Consider the following 24,363-nt stretch of genomic DNA (forward strand, 5'->3'; position numbering starts at 1 on the left):
TGCTGCTCGAAGAGTGAAGCAGCGCTCGCCTTGTTTCAGCGGGACTGAAGTTCAGAAGTTCAGAGAAAGAGGTCTTGGGTCATTTTTTTCTTCAGCATGCTGAATAAGCCACTCATGTCTCCAAGGACTAAAGTATTGGTGACGAGGGTGACCAGGGTAAGGTTCTGTGCTTGTCACAGTCTTTGTGGAGTTTAACTGCTGAGCTGGATCTGATGCAGATGTAACTTGTGCCTAAAAACACACCCACTTTGCTTGTTTGATGTTTTTTTACATTATGAATCTTATTACTTAATGGAAAAGCGTTAATACTGCTGTTAAGTAAATCTAAATATAAGTGATGAATAGACCCTATTCTAATGGTCATCAAATGTCCTATATCAGGGGAAAAGTGTTTATGGATAGTGGTACTGATAAAGTGCTCAAAACGCATTTTTAACAATGAAGGAGGACTGTGTCCTCAAGACTTACAGGATAACATTGAGCTTTTGGAATGGCTATGGCGCAACCCTATTTATGGACTAAATAGAAGATGAGTGGCCAAATGTTGAGCCTGGAATATATGAGTACTATGTTATAAAAGTCCAATATTAAGGCATTGAGCAGGATACATACAATTCCACACTGTATATTTAAAAGTGTCTTTTTTAATCAATGAAATGAATGGTAAATATCACAAAAGTATTTAAATCGGATTTGTCTGGTTAAGAGTAATGTTGTGTGTGCTTAAATTAATATCACATGAAATAACTAAGGTCACGCATATCATTATCGTCACTCTTGTTGAGGGGGTAGGCAGTGTGACAGACCCTCTCCTAAAGAACCGCTCCTAAAAACTGATTTCCTGTATGTAGTGGGCGGTTCATTCTAGAAAGTACTGAGAAGAGCCGCTGGCTGCTCCAGTGCGTGTGTGTGTGTGTGTGTGTGAGAGAGAGAGAGAGAGAGAAAGAGGGGGAAGGGGCTGGTTTCGGGGGACTGCTATGTGCTCTGCACTTAGGGAGTTTTCTCAGCGTGGGAACAACTGTGAACCAGGCAAGGAAGGCAAAAAAGAGGCACACCCATCATGTCCATATAGTCTTAAAAAGTTAAAGACTGCAAGAAGCAAGAAGCAGCAGAAAGAAAACACCAGACACTGTTTGGAAGAGTTGGGAACAAAGTCAGTGCGGGAGAGCGGGAGTGAGCCTCTGCTCAGCATTCAGACATGCACCTCTCTACCAGTGAGGACTCAGATGTGGTAAGTCATTTCACTCTGGACTTTTTATTAGTCTGTTATTAGACTCTTGCTTTAAACAATAGAGAAACACTCTATAGGCCTTGATCCGATGGATGTCTCACACACTTCCTGGTTTTCGGTGGAAAATCAGTAAGAGTGTGTTTTTGCCACGTGACCATGTGACCAGGGTGTTCATTTGTTTCCTAAATTGGTGGCAGTTGTTAAAGCTGAATCCCTGATGCGTGTGTTAGGTTCATGCATAGGCTGGATGGGATACTTTGTTTTCAGGAAGTCTGGAATCGCCTGATTTTCCTCAAGTGGCTGTGTTTCTGTTTGGTTTGTGAATGCTTCCTTTAGCAGTCTGGCTGATGCTATCAGTGTCTCATTAGCTAAAGTCATACAAAGGCCAACTAGGTGGGGCTTGGTAATCACACTATTGACGTAATGAAATGAAACAAATGTATATGTATCAACAAGACTAAACAGTGAATAATTATCACAAATGCCCAATGTTGTAAAGTAATAACAACAAAAACAATAGTAAAATAAAATACTATTCTTTAAAATTGAAATATGTTCATCACTCATCCAGAAGTACTGTCTGAACTTATCAGATAAGATGAATCCCACAAGTGAGAAATTTATATTGTTACGGCAGAAAGTGGACAGTGAGAGTAGCATAAAATAAATAGCATAAAGACTATGCTGACAGTATATAACCCATATATGTGTGGATGTGTGATGTGTGTGTTTTTGTTAGTCTATGTATGTGTGGACAGAGAGAGAATCAGAGAGAGAGAGTTGGAGAGAACTGTTGTAGATTCAGAACTTCTGAATCTCTCCATCTCCATCCCACAGTGCTGTCAGGTTCTCCTACATGGGGTGGGAGATGTTGTCCAGCAGGGATGAAATTCCATTCTCCTGTCACTCACCATCTCCACTGGGTCCAGAGGGCATCCTAGAACAGAGCAGCCTGTTGTCTCTTTCTATCCCCAGCAGAAATGCTGCTGCCCCAGCAGACCACACCGTAAAAGAAACAGTGGACCCTTCACTCCAAAAGACCTGAGCCTCTGCAGCAGGTACAGCCTGCTCTGCCCTTTCCTGTAGAGAGCATTTGAGTTGTAGGTCCAGTCCAGTTTATCGTTCAGATAAACATTAAGGTACATGAAGCTCTCCTCAGCCTCAATGTCCATACCCTCAATGAAAGTAAAAAGGCCATCAAGCTTACTAAGTAGATGAAAAAATTATTGTAGACATCTTGAATAGCTCGGATGTTTCCACACTGTGGAAACATCCGAACTAAAGGTCCTTTGTGTATACCTGAATTATGTCTGGAATCTGATTGCACGTAAGTTATCATGAATTCCACATGGTTTGCTGACCAAGCCTGGAAAAAATCTTACAAGTGAATTATGTAATCTTAGCATTATAAACATTTAAACTGCACACACCGGAGTCCTGTTTGCCTTTTGACTGCTTCCCCACTGGTGTCATGAGATATGGGGGTCTCAACTTCTGCAGTCTATTCTCTTCCACCTCCATCGGGGACTCATCCCCCCTCCAGGACCAGGCTCCCTCTCTGAACCCTGGATCCTGGCATTCTCTCTTTTTGTCAGATTAAGAAGGTCAACACAATTCTCAGATGTCTACCCCTTCTTCATCCACCAAGTTGGAGCTCTCCCTCTTCCAAGGTTTTAACACTTTATATCAAATTTAGTTAAAAAAAATGGGGTGGTCAAAATATTAGCCTCACGTGAATGTGAAACACAGCACAGCATTCAAAACATGTGTTCTCTGCATTTAACCCATCACCTTCGTGAGCAGTGGGCAGCCATGACAGGCACCCGGGTAGCAGTGTGTGGGGACGGTGATTCACAGTGTGTAGAGTTGCTATATGTTGCATAATTGCCAAGCAAAAGGAGACAAATTCTGTAACAAACAAACCGAGCCATAGCCATAAGTGCAAGATTTAAAAAACTTTGGAGAGGAAACAGGAAAATAGTCAGAGATGTCAGCAAGGAGACCTGGACGTTTGCCAAGATGATTGTTACTGACCTGACCTCTTCTAGGAGACAATTATGAGGGCTCTTCAGCATGGTGGCCACCAGAGCATGACTGAGGTTAATTTGTGAAGATTTGAAAGGTTAAGATGAGTTTTGGAATTCTGGCCTTTGGTTTCATGAGACTAAACTGGATCTGTTTGGGCACATGGATGTTGCTTATGTTTGGCAAAAAAAGGTAGAGGCCTTCAACCCTAGGAACACAGTTCCCACAACTAAACATTTTGCAGCCTTGGGCACAGGGAGCCTTTTCGGATGCTTGGCTTGGCATCATTATGTTGACATTTTGAGGGAGAATATGGAAAAATCTGCCAAAGGTCTAGACTTAGGTCGTTGCTGGGTCTTCCAACAAGACAAAAGCATACATTGAAGTTAGTTCAACACAGCCCAGACCTCAATCCTATTGACAATCTGTAGCTGGTGCTTAAATTGAATGTCCATGTTCAGAAACCATGCAATTTGGACCAGCTAGAACATTTTGGAATGGAAGAAAAAGTGGGAACTACTTTAAGAGATTGATGTCAGTTGTGGCTGAGGAACGGTACAATTTTGAGTATTAATGGCCTTATTAATATTAGATCCATTTTTTTGCGTTTTCTTGTTTTAAGAAATTATATGTAATATGATTATATATATAATAAACTTTATAAATATTTGATATTAAGTTAAATTTAGTGGACATTGTTATTTTTAGAGTATTGGGCAGGCATGAAAGGTGCACGGGGAGCACAGTGTGGGGATAGTACCTTGCTCAAGTGGACCTCAATGGCACCTTGGCGGTTCAGGATTCGTTCCTGTAACCAATCGGTTGAAAGTCAGCTTCCTAAAACCGGTTCCTTATACTTTTTTGTTTAATAATAAACATACTCTGAGGTAAAAAAAAATATCTTGCCCTTGAATGATGGGCTGCTCCGTGCATCAACCAAGACCTGAAGTGCCAACCAGGAGTGGCGCATTGCACTTTTGGGTGGCAGTAGCCTGGTGTGTAACACACTCACCTATGAAACAGGAGTCACAGATTCAAACCCCACTTACTACCATTGCGTCCCTGAGCAAGACACTTCACCCTTTTTGTCCTCAGGAATGTAAATGTAAATCAGGGGACAAAGCAATATAAAGTTAGCTTTCATCAGCATAACTAATGGCATGTTTCCTGATGATGTTCCAAAGTGACAGCATGTACATCACCAAAGCCAATTTCAGAGGTATTGTGGATACCAGCAGAAATCAAACAGAAGAAGCTGAAGCAAAGTAGGCAAAAACTTGTGTTTATCAGTGGTGGACAAAGTTCACAAACTATTGACTTAAGTAAAAGTACAAAGTACAGGGCTGACGGGGGAAGGAAGCAAAGAGACAAGACATCTGGGCAAAAGAATTTATTAATAACAAAGGAAGAACGGCATGAGGGCCAAAACTGGGGAATCAAAGACAAACAAGCCCACAGGCGTGTGCCGATTGCCAGGAACTGAAAACATACAGAAGAGACCACAGGATCCCGGCACTGCTGCTGCTAGTGGTCCTCCCTCCCACCGGAGCACCATGACCCTCTGGCTGGCCCCCAGATGTAATCCTGCATGGGTGCTTCGTTCCCTTCAACCTGCACACAATAATCAGGGCCGAACCTTCCAGGTACGTACAGGCCCTGTCTCCACATGTCTCCACCTCCCTGCGGGCGGCCCCCGGACCCTCCTGCGACTGCTTACCGTATCCCATGGTGGTGCCTTCTGGCGATGTGTGCTCCCGCCACTGCATGACCCTGCTGGTGGCTGTGTAATCAGGCAACGTGCAGCCCCTGCCACTGCACGCCCCTTCTGTCAGTGTAGGGGCTTCGCCAGGCCCCTCACAGCTCTGCCCCTTCTGCATCCGTTGGGATGAGCAGGTCCGGCTGAACCCGCCCCACCCTTTAGCTTCCCCGCCCTCCCTTTCCTCAGGATGAGCCCCCAACCCGTACCCCAAAAAACTTCGGGAGAGCACCCACCCTGGCTGGGCAAAGGGGTGATAATTGCTCACCTCTTCACAGACCCGGAAGTGGTGGGGAATGACGAAGAACTCCCACCCAATCAGGTGGGTGGTGCACAAAACGTGCCATTCGCCCACCAATCAGCCTCTTTTTCACTGAAATCTTCAGGTTCTGTGTTCTCCCAGTCCACTTCGGTGTTGGCGAGGATCCTGCAGAGGTCCACGCTGGTCAGCATACGCAGTGGTGTATGCTTGCGGTGGCGTCCCACGCGTATCCCTTGCTGCTGACCACATCCTCCAACCACTCGCCCACACGAACCCCACTTCTGGATGTCTAGGATCACCACGGGGTCAGACTGACCCCGACCCCACAGGGCTGTGTACACAGTGCTCTTCGCTGGCGCCCGCACTCACCGCAACTGGAGGAGCTCTTCTCCACTCTTCTCTGCCTTTTAGTTCTGCTCTTCTGGTTAAGGCTGCAACATTCAATCACGTCCACGGACTGACGGGGGAAGGCGGGACAGCTGGGCAAAGGGATTTATTAATAACAACAAAGGAAAAGTGGCATGAGGGCCAAAACCGGGGAAACAACAAAGGAACAAACACAAACAAACCTGCAGGCATGTGGTGGTTGCCAGGAACTGAAAACATAGAGGAGGTAAGTAACAGAGTCCACTTGAATGTCGCAGCATTGGACTGCCGGCTGCATTCCGGTTTTATGGAGTCTCGATCCAGGTGCAATGGATTGGGACTCCACAATCATCCTAGAGACACTCAGGATTAAATATCTTGCGAGGGGTCTGTGGCTTCAGACCAGATTTTAAGTCTTTGGAAACTGAATCTGTAAAAATTGTAGGACTGAATGCTAGTACTGAGCATGAGTTACTGAATGCTTGCCGATATTGAGAACTGATGCAGAGTTTTAATGGACTAATTGGCATTTTGTTTTTCATCTACTGCTGTATTCAAAATATAATTGATTTGGGTGATCATCATATTCTAGAATGACTTTAATTGTATAATATAAACTAAAATTATTAGATGACATATGTGATCTACACATTTGAAAAGACTGTAACTATGATCACCTAGATAAATTTTGACCTGTTAATGCAGCACACATAAAATATGCATATCAGTGAAACATAATGGAAATTGCATGTGAATATTAATCTTTTTCATATTTTAATATTATCATTTTAAGCTGCTGGTATCATACTACTAAGCTGCTGGTATCATACAACTAACACAGCCATTGAGTTAAAATGGATAAAATAGCTTTAGCCTGCTACTGTCATTATGGGTAGCAGTGTTTTCCCAACCTGTCTAGTTAACTTTGTTGAGAAATGAGCCATCAGAAATTTCCATCAGAATTTAATTGTACCTCTACCTGTTTCCGAAGATTAGCTGGTGAATTCTTGTTGTATGGGTCTGAGGCAGGCACTAAAGGCATTTGAAAAGTCTCTCAAATAAGGCCATGGATGTTCTGGCAAACTGGATTATTGCAGGTCAACAGCCATGCGCTGTAATTCAATTGGTGCACATATCCGTTGTTTCCTCAGAAGGTTTTTTCCATTTTTTGGCCAATGCTGTGCACATCTTAGTTTTGATCTAACAGGTCTTTGATCTACCGTCAAAACATTTTTTACATTGAAATGTACAGTAACAGAAAGTAAAAGTAAAAAGTTTCCACACATGTAAATACTTCAGTGAAGCTCAGATACACAGGGAAAAAAAAACGTAATGAGCAAAGCACTGTCCCCTCACACTGTAGAGTCATGTAGAGTCTCAACTGTGCTCTATAAAAGTGTTCTATAATCTAAAAAATGCAAGAGCCATAAATGAGTAGGTGCATCTATAGTTGTATAGTTAATTTTAGTTTTAGTTTAGTCTTTGCGTGAAGCTGTCATTTTAGTCTTTATTAGTCTTAGTCCCACCCTTATTCATTTTAGTCTACTCAGGTTTCCGTCATTTAAAAGTCTGAGCATTTAAAGTTATATATTATTTAGAATTATTCATGAATAGTTCATTCTAGTTTTAACTGATTCTAGTGACATATTAGTGACATATTAGTCTTTATTTAGATGACAAGAACTGATTACATTTTAGCTTATTTAGGTAGGCAGCCATGACAGGCGCCCATGGGAGCAGTGTGTGGGGATGGTGCTTTGCTCAGTGGCAACTCAGTGGCATCTTGGTGGCCCAGTATTTGAACCGGCAACCTTCTGGTTGCAGCTGCTTCCTTACCCGCTAGGCCACCACTGCCCCAGATACAGATACACCAATATATCGTCAATACCGGCAATGACACATTAACCAAACACGGATGTCCTGGAGGACATCTCTGATGAACCCTGGGAGAAAGAAGAGGCATTAGTTAGACCGTAGGGCATGAACAGTAAAGGCCTATGGCCTTCCACTCATACCCCTCCCGAATAAACACCAGGTTCTTCAAGCTTCTGAGGCTGCCCTTGTTCATGCTTTTGCAGCAGCTTGATGGAGAATAAGACCAGGGGAGTGGATGTCTGTATTTCATTGTGATCTCATTCAGTCTGCGGTTGTCAATACCCCATCTACTGTAATAGAATGAGGTGGAAAGGATGCGATGATTTCATAGCCTTTGACTAGGACTAGGAGTGTAGGATGCAACAGAAGTGGCAAGATGAGGGGACGTGTCTCTGTGTTTTCATGAGTGACTGAAAAGGTGCGCTGCAGTATAATGAGTGCGTTTGTGTGTGTGTTTGTCTGTGTGTGTGTGTGTGTGTGTGTGTGCGTGTGTGAGAGAGAGAGAGAGAGAGAGAGAGAGAGAGAGAGAGAGAGAGAGATTGTGTGTGTCCTTAGGGAACATTACTGTGACCTTCATAGGATCACAGAAGCACCAGCCCCCATCCAACCAGCTCCAGCTCAATAGTACTAATTAGCTTCGGTGCTGCAAGGCTCTAATGGATGCGCAGGGCAGATTAATAATACACACATACAACCAGCTTGTGTTAATTTTGTGTAAAACTGCTCTGTGGATGGGTTTCTACCGCTGTTTGAATTTTTATTTGTTCATTATAAAGGGCGTCTAGCTAATGCCCCTGCTTTCTTCCGGGGCTTCATCAGTACACATGATATGCATTGTTGTGTGAAAGTGAAAGTGTTCAGCAGAAACCTTCAGGACTGTTGGAAACCATCCCTGTTGTCTAACTTAAGGTGGTGGAGAGAAGCCAAGGGTGTGCAATGCTGCATTTCCAAATGCATTTCCAAAGATCCTTGCATTGGAGAGACTCACATGTTCAACTTCTTGTTTAATATATAACCCTATGTGTGTTATTTCATCTGCTCTGAGTCTCAGTTTGGTTCAGTAATGTAATAAATGCAAGACCCTTGAATAAATAGGTGCATCCTAACTTTTGAATGGTAGTGTATATTGTGATTTGTGTGTGTGTGTGTGTGTGTGTGTTTATGTGGGAGTGATAGACAGAAGAGAACAGAGGACAGGAATTAAAAGACAGTGGTAGTAGGTTAGAGAAGAGCTGGTGAGCAAACATGCGTAAGAGAGGGGAGGGGTCTGAGGAAGAGAGGGGAGGGGGTCTCAGAGAGAGTGTGAAGGTGCAGAAGCGAAGGGACAGACACAAGAGGAGCAGCAGCAGCACGGAGACGGATCGCAGCCAGGGTGTTGCATCACCAGCTGAACGCAGGGAAGGCATGGCAGCCCAGCCGGTTGAACACTGGAACACTGGAAGGTGTGCAAGTCAGGCATGACAGCGGGAGACAAGAATCAGAGTGGGCACACCAACCACAGCCTTCTCCATCCACGGCTTCAGCCTGCAGAGCTCATTATGCAACGGGGAAGACGCACGGACACGCAAGCAGAGACGGACGACTCACAAGGACGAGCGCATCTACAGCTCAGCTACAGCCACAACCCCGGTGGTGTCTTTCGCAGTGGTAGCCTTGGCAGCAGCTGCCTGCGTCAGCGCTCCAGTAGCAGAGACATTAGGTAGCTGCTCCGTCACCAGCAGGCAGGAGAGAACAGTCTGTTCTAAGCAGCTGTATGAGTCTAGCACAGCCTCAGCAGCGGCTCATGAGATTAATGTGTGCCTTTTACTTATAAGTTGGACAGCAGGTTGGTCCTTGTTGCAAATTCTTTCTTGAGTAAATGGACTTTCTGAGAATGGAAGAACTGGAATTGAAACTAGTGCATCTTTGCTGACCGCAGTGTATTCCTACAGCTTGTGGTCATCTGAGGCTTACTGGTGGTCTTCTGCTGGTGGTAGTGTTAGTGTTACTTGCAGTGGCCTTCCCTGCTTAGCATTGCTGATGCTGTCTTGGTCAAGCGTGAACACTTAGGCTGATGAAGGCCTCCTGGATCAGACTGCTGAAAAGAGCAAAGGGGAGTCGGGTCAAGAGCTCAGAAATCTGTGTAAGCACCTCTGTCCATAAATCTAATCAGTCCCCATGACAGGAAAAGCACTTTGCAAAATTCAGTTAAGTAATTCTATCTTGGATTTAATAGATCTTGGGAATGAATATTGCAGAATTTTTTATTTAGTATTTCTTTTTTAGAATTTTATGATATTTAATAACAGTGCCTTTCAATATGTTAATGTTGAATAATGTTTTTATCAAATTTAGTTTACTCAAATTAGTCAAGCATTTATTAAAACATCTGAAGATGATTTAAAAGGTGAATGGTATTCAAAGTATGTTTAAAATGATGACACCAGTCTTTACACATTCTCCATAATGATACAAGATTTGAAATTTCAAAAAGTGTAACCAAATATTTTCTCCTCACCGATTGTCTCCGACACACATTTTTCTGAAATATTTAAACCATATTGACACAAAAGGTAGCATCACATCATTGACCCATATACCATGTATCTTAACTGAAAGTACACATGTAATTGGTACATGTAGCATGTCACAAAGCAGTTCTGATCTATAGATAAACTGTAAAAGAAAGTGTGAGATTTTACTTCACATGTAATGTGTCTGTGAGATCCTGGACTCACAAAATGAACCCGTTTACTGGTGTAGCACAGCTGATTTATACTGGGGACTGCATATTAAAGAATCTGGCTGAACTATTCATTATTGAAATTCATTGTGTGTGTGTGTGTGTGTGTGTGTGTGCTTAATCATTATTGATTGTGTTGTTTCTGTTTGATCTGTAGGTCATGTGAATATTAACTACTGTAATGCCACACAGGGATGGTCTCAGAGGTTACATTAAAGGCACTACCATGCGCTATCGCACCACTTTTATTTCAATATAATACATGTCCCACTGTAAACCATCAAACCATCATTATATTGATTCAAAATTCATCCAGTATGTTTGTTTGTGGTGCTGGTATTGTGAATCAATCGTACAAAAACAAGATTCAATTGAATAAATTGATATTCAAATACTTCAAGCATGATGATTATGAAAATGATGTGGGGGACAGGATTTTATGGGCTTTTATGGTTATTGTTGTAGCATGTCTGATTTCATCAAAAGGCAACTTATCCATCATTTGGGTTGATAAATGTGAGATGTTCAATCATCTGCTTAAATATCCAGTGGAATGTAAACACATTTGTAACAATATGTAAAAATTTGTAATTAAAGAGTGTGAACAATGCAAATGGTGTGACTGTACTCCTCAGGGCTCAGCAGACTCCTACACCAGCCGCCCATCTGACTCTGATGTTTCTTTGGAGGAGGACAAGGAAGCATTGCGGAGAGAAGCTGAAAGACAGGCACAGGCACAACTTGACAAGGCCAAGGTAACATGCACACATACATGCATACACAATACACACATCTTACCGTATGTAATGCACCTTTTAAATGTAAAAATACAAATGTGTATGACTAAGACTGATCTCTAAGGGTCCAGAAGCTGAGTCCTTAACCATAAGATGTGTGCACAGTATGTGGAAATAGGCATGTACCTGTTGTGTCTATGTCAATACCCCTTTGATGGCCAGCTTTGACCTCCACCCCGAGCAACCGGCTGCAGAGTTCAAGGGTTTCTTTTAAAAAACATTGGTCAAGTTCCACAAAAAACAAACCCCAGGGAGAAGGAAAGGATATGCAGAAACATCCCCCAGGGAATATTCATAAGATTACAAAGGAACCGCATTCACCTCCAAACCATGAGTTTGCACCCAAACACTTCAGTCAGGCCTCCTCAAGGCCTAACCAGTCAAAGGGGCAAGCCAGTGCTGCTTGATGCTAGTTAGATGAACAAGAACATTCCATAAACACACCCTGTCCAGACTGCAGACATTCACTTTTTTTCTAGAGAGTACTCTCGGGGTAAAATACTACTGTAAATATTGCAGCAAATATTGATGATACAACAGCAGTAAATATCAATAATCTTACAGTAACATTGTGAAACAGTGACAAAATTACACTAACAGGGTAAACAATTATAATACTACCATAACACAATAAAGAGGGATTATACTATAGTAACACTGTAAATAGTACTAATACTACAGTAACACATTAAATAAATAACAATAATAGAACAGTAATGCAGTAAACGATGATGATAATAATACAGTAACGCAATAATCATTGACAATAGCAACCTCATTACAGTAATGCAGTAAACCACAATAATACTAGAGTAAAATAAATAATCAGTAACGTGTTAACGTGATCAACTTTGATAATACTACTGTAATGGAATAAATGCAATGTCTGTAACATGATAAACAGCGTTGATACTACAGTACCGCAATCACACTTTTTATCACTGTTTAGAGCAATAATCCTACAGTAATGTGATAAACAGCGATAATACTACTGTAATGCAGAAATGGTAGGTCACCTTGGTGCACGGCACATGCAGACAATCAGACCTGTATGAACTGAAAAATGATAGAAGATGAGGAGAGAGGAATACTGTGTTTACTCAGTAAAGATGTAAAGAACATTGTTGTTCTTCACAGCAGTGAACATCTGACAGTGAGAAAATACTCCAGGAAAATGAACTGCACTTATCATTGCTTACATTCACAGATCTTCAATTTATGGTTATACTAATGTTTATTTTTAATTCATGATTATTTACCTTTGATTTTATGCTATTTTTTTTTCCTTTTTCTATTTACTGATAATCCACCATTTTCACATCTTGGTGACAGACTATGAATTTTGTTGCATTCATCATCCTGTTAGGGAAAGCATCAGTCAGTCTTACTTTTGTGCTCAGCCCCGCATTTTTACGCGATGTGCCATATGTGTGAATACACAGAATAATGAGGTAGCGCTCAGCACTGGAACGCCCTTTACACGATGACAGAGCAGAAGGGCGTGGCAGGCTGGTCCGGGAGGACGGGTCTGTACTCCAGACCTTCCCCGTGAATCAAATCATAGTTCTGCTATATGAGTAGCATTATAGAGGGTTTTCTCTCCTCATCCACACAAAAAATGCGGCTGAAACTGCTCCATTAATTAGTCAAAGCAACTAAGAGAAAAAACACATGCCCACACACACACACACACACACACTCACATCAAACACAGAACTAAATGTATCCAGACATAAACAGACCTACCATAGCTGCTCCAAACATAGTGTCCTTCATCTGCTCTGTAGATTCCCCAGATTATCCCCCACCCTGTTACTACGGAGGAATTTCCAGGCGCCACAGATACTTGTCTATTTCTGCTTCCTCGCTCCTCCCCTCCTTTATTCTTGCTCTTTAGACAATAATGCATGCAGAGAGAAAGCAAAGGAAAACATGAAGTATGGGCAAAGCTAAACTGAGCAGTAATGTACGAGGAACAAGGACACTACTGTCATAGCAGTAATGTAAAACCCACCATTCTTCAGGACTGGGATTCTGCAGCTTGATGTCCTTGTACTTTCTTGATAAGCCAGTATAGGTGACAAAAGGACACATATACAGTACAGGCCAAAAGTTCGGACACATCTTCTCATTCAATGTGTTTTCTTTATTTTCATGACCATTTACATTGATAGATTCTCACTGAAGGCATCAAAACTATGAATGAACACATGTGGAGTTCTGTACGTAACAAAAAAGGTGAAATAACTGAAAACCTCTTTTATATTCTAGTTTCTTCAAAATAGCCGCCCTTTTCTCTGATTACTGCTTTGCACACTCAAGAGGTCGTCACCTGAAATTAATTTCCAACAGTCTTGAAGGAGTTCCCAGAAGTGTTTAGCACTTTGCCTTCACTCATTTACAGCATTTACAGCATTTACATTTACAGCATTTCACTCTGCGTGTACAGTACTGTGTCACCACTGACACTGAAGCCTCTCTGCCATGATGAGTAAAGGTGTGTCAGGTTTATATCCACGGATTAAACATGCATGTTACAATTCTTTAGCAGATTTGTTTCATCAGACACCTGTATCCAGAGCACCTTAGAAGCAGTAGTTACAAGGACAGTCCCCCTGGAGACACTCAGGGTTGAGTATCTTGTTCAGGGACACAATGGTGGTCAGTTGGGTTTGAACCTGTGACTTTGTGATCTTCTTTTAGAATTAATCCTGTGAAAGGTTTTATAAATGAGACCGCTGATCTTTATATAGGTGGTCTCTGGCAAAATTCACTCTTACCCTGATGTCACCTAAACTTGTGCCATATCTTTCTCATGGTACTTGCATTGTGGCAAGAGCTTCCTGTATGTTCCCATGAAGACATTGGGGACAGCCTAACCTGGCCATGTTGGAATGGTGTGGCCATGTGTCGAAATCAATCTCATTTTCCTGAATTGCCATGTTCATTTATGTCTATGACTTTTTCACATCACTTGAAACTGCAGATATAATTTGAAATGACATTGAAATGAAGAACTACATATTTAGATGGGGTATAGATGGGGTGTCCTAATTTTTTCACAATACTGTAATTGAATTCCTGTGTATATTTACTGTTGATCCTTCTTTTTCACATGCTGACCAAGAATTATGATTTTTGCTGCATTGATAACAATAAAATACCAGTCAGTATTGCTGTCTTTCTTTAGATGCCTTGTAGCTCTTTGAACTGCATTGTTTGACGTTGTCTCTGCGTTTTATGACTCTTGTGACCTGCCATCCACGTATCCTCCCTCTGATGAGAATCCCTCTTAACTCATTGCCTTCATGTTCTTATCCAGACTAAACCAGTTGCATTTGCTGTGCGTACGAACGTCAGTTACAGCTCCTGTCTTGATGATGGCATCCCTGTGCCGGGAATGGCCGTCTCCTTTGAGGCTAAAGACTTTCTCCACATTAAAGAGGTTGTTGAGGCACCGGTGCAAATGTATTAAATACAATCTAATGGCATGGGCAGTGCAGGAGTATAAACATGGCTGTGTGTGTGCGCGTGTGTGTCCACAGAAGTTTAATAATGATTGGTGGATTGGCCGATTAGTAAAGGATGGCTGTGAGATCGGCTTCATCCCAAGTCCAGTGAAGTTAGAGAACACTCGCCTTCATCATGACCAGAGGGTCAAGCAGGGCAGGTTCCACTCCAGGTATGCCACACACCCCCCCCCCCCCCACACACACACACACACACACACACACGTCACAAACACATATTCAGACACACGCTGTTGATATGCTGTCTCCTGCTGTTTGTCTGACTGTGTGCAGTAAATCCGGGGCAAACTCTTCTTCAAGTTTAGGTGACATTATTCCAAATTCCCGCAAGTCTACCCCACCGTCATCTGGTAAGTCAGTGTGTGGTGTTCCTGTGCCTAATGAAGGTAAAATAGAGTTTTATATGCTTGACTTTTGTGCTTTTTTAATGAATATTTTTTTAATGAACCATATTGACTGTACAGTGCTGTGTATGGTACAGATCTGCCGATGGGCCTATGTGGAAGAACGTTCTGTGCCATGTAACAGAGTTCCTGTGTCTGCATGTCTGTGTGTTTTTGTCTTTTGTGTGTGAGCTTAGCCCTTGACCTAGATGTAACAGGTTTAGAGCTGGAGGAGAGCGAGTTGCCAGCCAATCTGCGCTCACTTAAGGCCAATGCCAACACAATCATATCCCCCTTAGCCAAAGAGAAACGAATGCCTTTCTTTAAGAAGGTAACTGTGGTGAAGGCTCGACTGTCTGCCTCTCCGTCCGCATGGCTGTCTCACCTGCTGCTGAGCCTGTCTGTCGTCTCTACCCTTCGTTCAGTCGTACAGTCGTTAGCATGCCTACCTGCTCATGTCTCTCTCTCTCTGTCTCTATCTCCCTCACCCCTGTCTCCATGCTCTGCTCTGCTCTGTCTATCTGCACTCCTCTTGCAGCCAAACAGAAGCAGAAGTCGGTAAGTCTTAGGCAAACATTTTTGGTTCCAGGAATGTGGGATTAACCAGTTTATCAATTAGAATAACTTATTAAAATAACCTGCATGTTGGTAGCAGTCCGTTTTTGAAAATTTTTGCTTTCACTGCTTTGTGTATGTGATGTATTGAAATGAGGGCATCTAAATAATCCTGAATAAAGAGGTAGGGTGCGCGAGACCTTTGACTCATTGCCATAGGGTCCTACTATTTCAGACTTTAGTTTATAAAACGCATCCTTTTTCTTTTTTGTTCTTCAGTATAACTAGCATAACTAGCAAGTGGGTGGTTCTTGTTTTTTGTCTTTCACCTTACACTAGAGAACAAGACCCACACGCAACATCTTTAATATTGCTTTTAATACAGTCCGTTGTGGCCTGTTGGTAGTTTATTGCTGTGCATGTATATCAGGGTCAGTGGCCTGGCAGTAAAATCCATTCAGCCAACCATTTATCTGTGTGGGTGCAGGCATGTATGCATGTATGAAATGATTTGGCTTTCTGTGTGCTCAACATGATTTGTACTGTGATGTTTTGTAACTGAGGGACTTTTTGTGTCGAGTTTCCCTATTGAATCAGATTTGTGCCAATTTTTTTAAACAAAACTTTCCTAATATGAACCAAAAAGTTTGAAAAGTAAAATAAGTGGCTGGAATTTTGACAACATGCTCATTTTCATTTTGGCTGCAGATCTTTACAGTTTCACTGCTGGCTTTTCAGTCACTCTGCTCCGTTTTACGTTTTTACACTGTTTTGTGTTTTTATTTGCTTGTTTGTCAGAGGGAGTGTGTGAATGTGATTTATTTCTCCTTGTTGGCAGACAGAGCACATTCCCCCATATGACGTTGTGCCTTCCATGAGACCAGTGGTGCTGGTGGGCCCATCCCTCAAGGGCTATGAGGTGAATGACCTACAATAAATACAAAAAAAACATGTTGAATTAGATTCCTGATGATTCCTGTTTCCTGTGTAGCTGGCTGGGTTCATACTTCATATGGTGTTTATAAAGGACATTTTTACACACATGTACCGTAATCGTGTGTAAAGAATGCCATGCTGACTCTGGAGTTACTGTGTCTTACTCCAGGTCACTGACATGATGCAGAAAGCTCTGTTTGACTTTCTGAAGCATAGATTTGAGGGAAGGTAAGAAACACTTTGCTCTGTTATGTGTGTGTGTGTGTGTGTGTGTGTGTGTGAGCGTGAGTGTGAGAGTGTGCGCTTGAAATAGTCTGGTTTCTTTGCCTTAATTGGCTATGTTGGAGTCCTGGCTCCAGGCAGGACACCATGGCTGTGCTGGATCTCTCAGTCTGAAGAGAAATCAGTCAGTATTCCATAATTTATACATTAAGACAGAGAACTGACTTGATATTAATACCTGAGTCCAAAAACATGGCAACTTAAAGTCATCACATATCTTAATTCACACCTCTAATTAGAAGTTTCTGGGCACACAGAATGTTTGCCACAAAGACCACTTTGGACTCCCACTTGGATAATGATTCTTGTGACAGAGTGAAAAACAAATATTGCCTAATAGGAGAGGAGGAGAAACAGAAAACTGAATGTTGTAGCCCTGATCTTCACCTGTTGGACATATTAAGAAATCTCAAACTCCCCAACCACCCTCCCCAGCAGGGAGACAGAACAAAAGGCTCAGGTCTTGCCCCAGTAGTTCTTACTGTTGTCAAAACCACATGAGCCACTGTACAAAATTCATGCTTTATTCTACCTTATAGCCACTTACAGGGCTGTGCAGAGACCACAAACCAGATACCAGTTTTGTTTTGTTTTAGTCTTCCTTTGAATATGATGTATGGATACAAATCTATAGATTATCTATAAATTAATCTATAGATTAATATATCATGCTGGAAGAATGTTTCTTTAAATATAGCACCTTCCTCTGTTAACATGTCAAAAAGGGGATATGTTGAACAAACTGGTCTACTGACAGCGAGGAGTGTACAAGAAACACATTCGCCCAATAAAGCTCATTTAGGATTGGTCTAAATAACAGAATGTACAAGTGGATCTTTCCCTAAGCAATTTTAAACACATTTTCAGATCAAAGTTATGGGAATTAAATCAACTTGATTAGAAGTATAATTTCAAGCCACCGCAGATATATATACTTCAAAGAAATAGCCCTACGAAACAAGATGAATCTTAATGCTTTATTTTCCAACCTCAGCAGCATGGTTCCCAGTAAAATGACTTTACCATAGTCTTTACCCGCTCATCCTTTGTCACCAGTGCACCTCCTGCATGCAAGTGAAAGTTCATGCCCATAGCTGACGTCACTCATTAGCGATGCATTTTAATTTAGATATGATATTTTTTTTATTAACTTTAATAACTTCACAAATAATGTCAGAATGGTCAACGGGGGAGGGGCTCACACCCTATAGCAACCATCCCAGCCAAATATATGTGCCTTCCCATATATATTTATATTTTGTGTAAATCTAATGACCATTTTTTTAGATATTTTGCATTAACCTTATCCTACTCTGCAATTTATTCACACACAGATCAGCATTTTGTGCAGTGATGATGAAGTTAAATCAAATCTAATCACACACACTTTTTCTCCTGTGTTTACTCTTCTCAGGATCTCCATCACACGAGTGACTGCTGATATTTCCTTGGCTAAGCGCTCTGTTTTGAACAACCCCAGTAAACAGGCCATCATTGAGCGTTCCAACACCCGCTCAAACCTGGGTAAGATGTGTGTGTGTGTGTGTGTGTGTGTGTGTGTGTGTGTGTGTGTGTGTGTGTGTGTGTGTGTGTGTGTGTGTGTGTGTGAGACTGTTGGCAAACATTGAACATTCCATAAGTAATGTGATGTTTGTGTCGAAATACAGGGTTGACAGTGTTCTGCTTCTGAACAGGACTGTGTGTTCACAGGAAATGAGGAAGTTTGAATGTGCCATTTATACTACTCGGGTATTATACACAGTTCAAACATTTATATAATTATAGTCCTATACCAAGTTAAACTTCAGCAATATCAATTGTCCGATTAGTTTGTCCCTGTAACCTGCACATACAAAATAGGGCCGTCTGGGCAGTGGCCCCTTCATGCATCTTCCGTTCCTGCTTTCACATTCATGTCTTAAAAATATGCGAACATAAACAACCAACAGGGACTAGAGACAGAAGGCAGGAATATATATTAAATCCCACTAACTAGATACAAATGGGTGTGATAATTAAGATATTATTAAGATACTTATGGTCTGGATCTCATACAGAAGTGTTAATGTACAGCGAAATCTATTTATTTGGCCTAATCTGATTCCATGTATGCTTGCATATGTGTGTTTCAGCTGAGGTGCAGAGTGAGGTTGAGCGGATCTTTGAGTTGGCTCGAACACTGCAGCTAGTGGTTCTGGATACGGACACCATAAACCACCCAAGCCAGCTGGGCAAGACCTCTCTAGCACCCATTATTGTCTATGTCAAGATATCCTCACCAAAGGTACATATACACACATGCACAGAGATATTTTTTGGTCAGTTTTGTCTGATTTCAATCATAATTCTAAATCTGTGGACTAACACACAGCTGATATGAGATTCAAGCTACTCCTGCATGTAAACATTCAACTGAATCAGAATTGGACTAGACACAAAAAACAAGCAATATTAACAAGCATATCACAGTCAGGGTTACATCAGTCAATAAATGCAGTGGTTGTAGCCTAGTGGGCAACACACAAAGTTGCATGTTCAAATCACACTTATTATCATTGTGTCACTTAACCCTGAGTGTCTTAAGGTGACTGTGCCTTTAATTACTGATTGTAAGTAAAAGTGGATAATAAATTTAAATATAAAACCGTTTCTGTACCATGCATATATACTAAATCAAGGACAGTAGTGTGATTAAATGGCCAAGCCAAGCTATAGGCATGGAAATGTATTAAGTGCAGTTGCTTGAACAAGAGGCTCATTTGAATGTTTTTGCATTTAATCTGTAGTTTATTATGCTAAAATCATGATTAGCTTTAGAAAAGTATTTATGTGGAAATCTGCCATAGTAACATAAATACAGCATATACATAATGACTCCGCTGCACTCCCGAATGCCCCTGGTTACAGTGAGACCAAAGCTGTTTTGAATGTTTTCAGGTTCTGCAAAGGTTGATCAAGTCAAGGGGGAAGTCTCAGGCCAAACACCTAAATGTACAGATGGTGGCAGCTGACAAACTGGCACAGTGTCCACAGGTGGGTTATATATATATATATGTGTGTGTTATATAATGATAAAGTGATAAAGAGAAATGATTGTCACTTGTGATACACAGCACCACAGCACACGGTGAACACAGTGAAATTTGTCCTCTGCATTTAACCCATCACCCTGAGTGAGCAGTGGGCAGCCATGACAGGTGCCCGGGGAGCAGTGTGTGGGGACGGTGCTTTGCTCAGTGGCACCTTGGCGGAATTGGGATTCGAACCTGCAACCTTCTGATTACAGGAGCCACCACTGCCCCTATATATAGTTGAATCCCTATGTATAAGCGTATGGGGTGTTAACTAAAACAATTTTATTCAATTTTATAAATCTCTATATTTTATAAATATTTTAATCATTTTCATTTCATAATTTTCTCATCAATCTAAATATTTGGATGGATAACGTTAACACTCCGTGTCCTGGATCAATGATCAATGTCTCCCCCCTTCAGGACATGTTTGATATAATCCTGGATGAAAATCAGTTGGAAGATGCCTGCGAGCACATGGCTGATTACCTGGAGGCCTACTGGAAGTCGAGTCACCCGGCCAGTGGTGACCTGGACAGTCCCCTGCTCGACGACCCTGCGGCGCCCAACCCTGACTCTAACCTGCAGGTACAGGTGCCAACCAAGCTGCCAGGGAATGGAGAGAGAGGGAGACAGGCTGACATTAGTGCTGGTAGCGAAAGTCCTAACACAGGTTAAATCTATATTAATTGCAAATCTATTCTGGAATATCTGAGCAGAATGTTTTCAGTACAACCGTTTGTGCTTTCAACCTGCCACATTCATAATCATCTCATTCTATTTAATCAGTTTGTTAGGAGGAATGGGGTCTCCAAGAATGATTTAGTAAACCCTTGGGTTGGTCAGATGTGTCCCCTCATCCTTCTGATCTCTGTCCAATGTCCATATGGATTACCATGAGGACACATACAATGGCAGCATGTGATCAGCAGCTCTGTTGCTTTCCACTGGTTAGAGTACTGATGTCATATTATCACCCCCCCTGCCGCTTTCCCTGGACCACTTTCAGGATAACCCTGCGGAAGAGTCATCTTAGCTGTGGTGAGTGAGTAAGAACCAGAGGATAGCTGGGGAGGAGGCCTTCTGTCGGCTTTCAAACCGGAAAACCATCTTCAGGAAAAGACAGACAGAGCTTCCTTCTGGTTTACTTCATTCTTCTGGTTCTGGAGTGTGTGAGCTACTACCAGCACAAATCAGACTTTGAGCATGGGGTGATCTCTTATATACAGCTAGTTACTTTCTTTTGTCTTGTGACAATGAATGGCTCTCTCTTGCTGTCTCCTCTTTGCGCTGGTCTTAGCCATGTTATGATGTGGCCTTTCTCGTAGGTGTATAGTTCAGGCTGAGACAGTAGACAGTAGACAGTTTTATGTCAAAACATTTTGCTGAGTAAGTATAAACTTTGAACAAGGTGGCAGCTATTATAAATTCGTACCTCTGGATTCTTGCATGATCCAAGTTCAGTTCAGAGGAATTTGATCAAAATATAATGTGACATTATATTGTTTCTCTGGTATCAGTACAACAATGGTGATCAAAACATACATAATGTTTTTGCATTTTCATTTACACAGTCCTCAAAATTTTTAATCAGACACTGGATGTTGATGATCAAAATGATCAAGTTGAAAATCCTACCTCATTTTCATTCATTAAGAACAGTCAATGGAAACCAAACATACAGAAGTAATAACCTGAAATCTCGGGCTGATCTAACTATAAGTAAGGCCTTTTGATTTGTAGTGTCTTTCTGGACCTTTATTTGAATAATCAGATAAAATCTGTTGTCCTAGAGGCAGCATATACAGATTGAACAACATGGGTCACAGAATGGTACCAAACATATTAATGTTAGCTGAGGAGTGGTCAAACAAACTAAAATTAGAAGAATAGCACCTAAACTTAGGTTAATAGTCTGTTAATATTGAAGTTTATTTTCATCCATGTTCATCCTCATGTCATAACTTTAAGCAATTATATGTTGCAAGTGAAAGTCAATCATTCATGTAGTTGCTTCTCAAGAAATGTAATGAAATGATTTGCTAATGATTGATCCATTTGGGGGTGATTACAAATTTTTTAAATCAGGTTTGTTTAGTTAATCAATAATATTTTATTTATTTTAACGATTTATTTAAGCTTTAACTGGTGCTACAGTCTCGTGAGTATGTGTTATTAAAGTTATTTATGAATGTTTCATCAACTTCAGAATCAAGATACCATCTATTAACAACCTGCTCTGTAAAAATATTATCAAAATATAGTAGTGGTCTAAAATGCAAAGTCATCATGTAATGATTAGATCCATTGTATGGCAATGATTGTGAGGAACTTTGGAGTCAGACTGTTTGCTTCCTTATACGCTAGGCCACCACTGCCACAAGATAAATTTATTTAAATATCAAACCGATGTGCCACCTAACAGGTTGCAGTACAGTCAGTAACATTTCGGTAAGAAGAGATATTCTTACAAATCCAAAGAAAAATGCATGAAATATATGCGATACATGAGTTTTTATGCATGACATGGATTTCATCAGGTGCTCCGCTACACTGGTGAGCTATTCTGCTTGCTGTGGTTGTGTGTGTGCAGTGTCTGATCTCCCTCAGTGTGAGGTTTGCTTTGTGATTTGAATGTGTGTGTGGAAACTTCAATAACACTAGTGTGTGTGTGTGTGTGTGTGTGTGTGTGTGTGTGTGTGTGTTATTTTAGGGATTGGGGGCCGAGCAGCAAGCAGATAGAATAAACAGAGAGAGGATGGGCCATCACCATCACCACCATCACCACCACCACCGGCACCACCAAGCACCACAGTATCCTGATGACGAAGAGCAGGAGTATGAGGAGGAGGGAGACAGGGAGGAAGAGTGCTCCTTAAGGACCAGTCAGCACACACACCACCACACCTCCTCCATCCGGACAGAGCCTCATGGCCACCAGCACCATAGCCACACACACACGTGCCGGGAGGCGATGGAGATGCAGGATTCATACACAGAGCCCCGCCCTGCATGCAAACACACATACACACTCTCTCAGCAGCCTGATTATGAGAAGCCAGCACAGATACTACCCCCAAGTCGTCACCCTGATATCAATCACCATCATCACCACCACCACCACCGTCACCACCGTCACCTCGGACACGAGGGCAGCCAGCAGCGCACCAAAGAGAGAGAGAGCAACCACAATGAACGCAACAAACCACAACCCCCACCTTGCCAGCAGCTAGAGCACCAACATGTTTGGGATGGAGATGTGGACACACGAGACTGGACAGAAGACCCCTACATATACCCGTAGTCCCAGCAACACCCAGTCTCACATTTCAGTCTCCACACAGTTCAGTGCAGGTTCTCAAAGTTTCCGTTTTTATGAGTGTCACAACTTCAGGACCTCACAACCATCGCCACCCAGACTGGGCCAGCCCCTTCCTTTATGCTCTTCATTTGATAAATTTGACATTTGCATCTTTATCTGCTGTTCTTACCAGCCTGAAAATAATCATCTTCTGTGGCCTCTCAGAAGTTGGTTCCTGCCTTACATCTAAAGACTAAAAAAGGAAAAGCAGCTTCCATCTGACCTTTCACTCCGATCTGATGTGGAATATGGGTTGTGTTGCATTGGGACAGCAGGTAGCGCTATTCTTCAGTTCATCTGTGGAAATTGGAATTCTGTGGAAATTGAAATTCTGAATAATTGTAGAAATTGATAATAAAATGCAATTAACGTACATTATGTACATTGTTTTATTCAAAACAAAATAAGCTAAGCAACTCTGAGGGATCTGTAAGACATCTTGGTAAATGGCGGTAAGAGTACACCATTAGATTGATCTTCAAGTGAATTTTACTTGCTGCATTCCAGATGTCGCTGAATGACTGAGATGAGCTGTGTGCTCATCACATCTTGCAGACCCTCACTGGTTCATTTTTATTGCTGCACAGTCTGTGTTACATCACCTTGTCAGGAAAAAACGGGAGAGGAGACGAGGAGATAACATGGATGCTGTCATAAAGTTCAACAAAGACTGGATCTTTGAGCTCCACCAGATTAAAGGTGTTAACCCTGCACGGGCTGTCCCTCTCAAGTGGGTTGTGTTCGCCCTTTAATCTGGGGTGTCAAGATAGAGGGTTCCAAACTTGGCTCTTCAGACAACTGAAAGTGTGATTTAAAAAAAAAAAAAGAAGCAAAGCTAAATACGCTAACACCGACTTAGCATAATTACCACTTAGCAAACCGAAGACCTGAAACATGGGGAGAGAGAGGGCTATCATCTTAGTTCCCCTCCAGTCAATCGTGCATTCACATCACGCATGACAGGGTTTCCACCCAATACAAGTTGGTCGGCTTCCCTATGAGTCAACCTGAAACAAATCTCATTAGCTGACATAACATTCCTTCACATAAAAAAAAGAACATGGCCCTTGGTTGTGTTCCGCTAGACATCTACTCCCAGGAGCATGTCTGGAATGTTATCAGAACCCATTTTATGTTGAAACATTTTGAGCAATGACCATCTCACTGGTTCTGTTTGTACATTTGAGAGAGAAAAAAAAATTATGTTG

General features: G+C 41.8%; 1 protein-coding gene and 1 long non-coding RNA gene across 7 annotated transcripts; one reads left to right on the plus strand and one right to left on the minus strand.

Annotated features, from left to right (window-relative positions):
• On the plus strand, positions 1–23,528 carry cacnb2a (calcium channel, voltage-dependent, beta 2a). Of its 6 annotated transcripts, none has more exons than XM_028970797.1 (13): positions 1–156; positions 10,873–10,992; positions 14,357–14,479; positions 14,580–14,716; positions 14,838–14,914; positions 15,145–15,278; positions 16,341–16,421; positions 16,608–16,666; positions 18,135–18,244; positions 18,853–19,004; positions 19,658–19,753; positions 20,218–20,382; positions 22,508–23,528. In XM_028970797.1, the coding sequence occupies exons 1-13, from the start codon at positions 97–99 to the stop codon at positions 23,096–23,098; spliced, it is 1,905 nt and encodes a 634-aa protein (XP_028826630.1). In that variant the 5' UTR covers positions 1–96; the 3' UTR covers positions 23,099–23,528. The 6 variants fall into 6 exon arrangements, with proteins under 6 accessions (XP_028826630.1, XP_028826631.1, XP_028826633.1 ...); XM_028970798.1 differs by lacking the exon at positions 1–156 and adding an exon at positions 908–1,231; XM_028970800.1 differs by lacking the exons at positions 1–156; positions 15,145–15,278 and adding exons at positions 909–1,231; positions 15,486–15,505.
• Positions 11,180–12,069, minus strand: LOC114784925 (uncharacterized). The gene is made up of 3 exons (XR_003748951.1): positions 12,051–12,069; positions 11,356–11,443; positions 11,180–11,222 (listed from the first exon to the last, which is right to left on the minus strand). It is a non-coding gene; the product is annotated as an uncharacterized LOC114784925 (long non-coding RNA).
• Positions 23,529–24,363: the final 835 nt, after the last annotated feature.

Source organism: Denticeps clupeoides, chromosome 2, assembly GCF_900700375.1.
Source record: "Denticeps clupeoides chromosome 2, fDenClu1.1, whole genome shotgun sequence".
Taxonomy (NCBI): Eukaryota; Metazoa; Chordata; class Actinopteri; order Clupeiformes; family Denticipitidae; genus Denticeps; species Denticeps clupeoides.

Coding starts and splice junctions, on each gene's coding strand:
- cacnb2a (XM_028970796.1), top strand. CDS start 9,569: ATGAAGGCCTCCTGGATCAGACTGCTGAAAAGAGCAAAGGGGAGTCGG. Junction 16,667..18,134: donor AAGCATAGATTTGAGGGAAG/GTAAGAAACACT, acceptor TACTCTTCTCAG/GATCTCCATCACACGAGTGA. Junction 20,383..22,507: donor ACCCTGACTCTAACCTGCAG/GTACAGGTGCCA, acceptor GTGTTATTTTAG/GGATTGGGGGCCGAGCAGCA.